The 1,713-nt window shown below is 41.3% G+C and overlaps 1 protein-coding gene across 1 annotated transcript in view; it reads right to left on the bottom strand.

Moving 5' to 3' along the window:
* The window catches only part of cyp11c1 (cytochrome P450, family 11, subfamily C, polypeptide 1), a 13,153-nt gene that overhangs the window by 6,612 nt on the left and 4,828 nt on the right, over window positions 1-1,713 (bottom strand). Inside the window, exon 4 of the mRNA XM_008292252.1 lies at window positions 507-710. Coding sequence (XP_008290474.1) covers window positions 507-710 — 204 coding nt within the window. The remainder of the gene's footprint in view (window positions 1-506; window positions 711-1,713) is intronic.

Raw genomic sequence — 1,713 nt, 5'->3', positions numbered from 1 at the left:
CGGAGAACCCGGAGAGAACCCACGCTGCACGGGGAGAACATGGAGACTCCACGCAGGAAGATCCCGGGTGTCCTCACCGGGACGCCAACCGGCGACCTTCTAGCTGTGAGGCCACAGTGCTAACCACTGATCCACCTGCAGCCCATGCAAACTGTCATGTTTATTTTACTTAACCTGTAAAGTGATGCTTGTCAGTGACACTAATGATGTCGTTTAACAAAACTACCATAAATAGTTGTTGTTTTTTAAATGACAGTGAAAAAACTTGTAATTTTTACAGTGCAGGTGTGCCTTCAGTTTGCTGTTTGTTGTTATTTTTTGTTTTCCAGATTTGAATTCAAACAGCGACTGCAGCTGAAAATAAAAATACAACAAGTTCATGTGCCCGACCTCTGTGACACAGCTGCACTTTAAATAATAACTGTTTGTTTTTTACAGTGCATGAGTGCATCCACGCCTGGGCTCGTCACCCTATCAGAGCTCCTTTCCAAAGCGGCTCGTCCTACCGTGGCTGAAGATGTGGTCCCAGGCGGTGGCGTGCTGCGTCCACAGGGGGGCGCTGATGTAGTGCAGCAGGAGGGGGGGCAGGTAGAGCAGTGGGGGGGTGGTGGTCAGCATCCGCTCCACGGCCCAGATGAACTTCTGGGACTCCAGAGACGGCGACGAGGAGAAAAGGCCGATCCGTTCTCCATAGATGATGTGGCAGCTGGCTGCAGGAAGGAGGAGACGCTCAGAGAGGATGCTCAGAAAACTTCACTAAAGATAGAAAGCTGTGATTTCAATACATCGGATGACTCCTGTTGACGCCTTATATCAGTCCTTATACTCATGAAGGAATCATGTGCAATATCTGAACATCAACATCCATCATCTCTACACCTTCATCCTCACTGGGGTCACTAGGGGGCGGAGTCTATCCCAGCTGACTTAGGGTGAAGGCAGGTTCACCTGGACAGGTAACCAGTCTATCACATTCATTTCTTTCAAATAAAATTTTTAAAAAGACATTTTTCTGTTTGTCACATGCAGTTGCACCGAGAGCAGATTTTAGGTTATGAGTTCACATGATGCGTCAGAGGAGCTGTTCAGCCTTCAGCCGCCACATGCCCTGTAAAAAATAAGAATCATCCCCCAGAAATTCATATTCTAGCAGAAGGACACCAACGAGAAAACCCTCATTGTATTCTTCTTCTTCTTCTTCTTCTTCCTCTTCTTCTTCTTCTTCTTCCTCTTCTTCTTCTTCTTCTTCTTCTTCTTCTTCTTCTTCTTCTTCTTATTATTATATTAAATGTAATATATAAATAAATAAAAACCTTTACAGAGGTTATGTGTATTTTGATCTGTATATTTTTCAGATACCAAAGATTATAAAAAGACAAACAACTGATTCTCTTTCTCTGGTTATTTCCAGTTACAGCTCATTCATCTAATATTTCATTGTGTTGTTTAGAAGTCCTCCTGACATTAAAGTCAGAGTCTGCTTCACTGATTTTATTGATCATTTGTATATTTTAAAAAATACAGTTTAAAAAAAAAGGGTAAAAAAATCATATTACTTTTTAAACTGCGTTTTGTTTTTGTTTCTTTATGGGGAAAAAAAAATCAGAAAATGTCAGTTTTATGGTTTTTCACACTGACGGGTTATTTTAAGTTACACATTAAATTCTGCTTATTTCTGTTTTGTTTTTGTTGTAAATTTCAATTCAGCAGAAA

The sequence above is a fragment of the Stegastes partitus genome, unplaced genomic scaffold (genome assembly GCF_000690725.1).
Source record: "Stegastes partitus isolate 25-593 unplaced genomic scaffold, Stegastes_partitus-1.0.2 Scaffold797, whole genome shotgun sequence".
Classification (NCBI taxonomy): Eukaryota; Metazoa; Chordata; class Actinopteri; family Pomacentridae; genus Stegastes; species Stegastes partitus.
The sequence above is the reverse complement of the archived record's forward strand: the minus strand, read 5'-3'. Positions and strand labels throughout refer to the sequence as shown.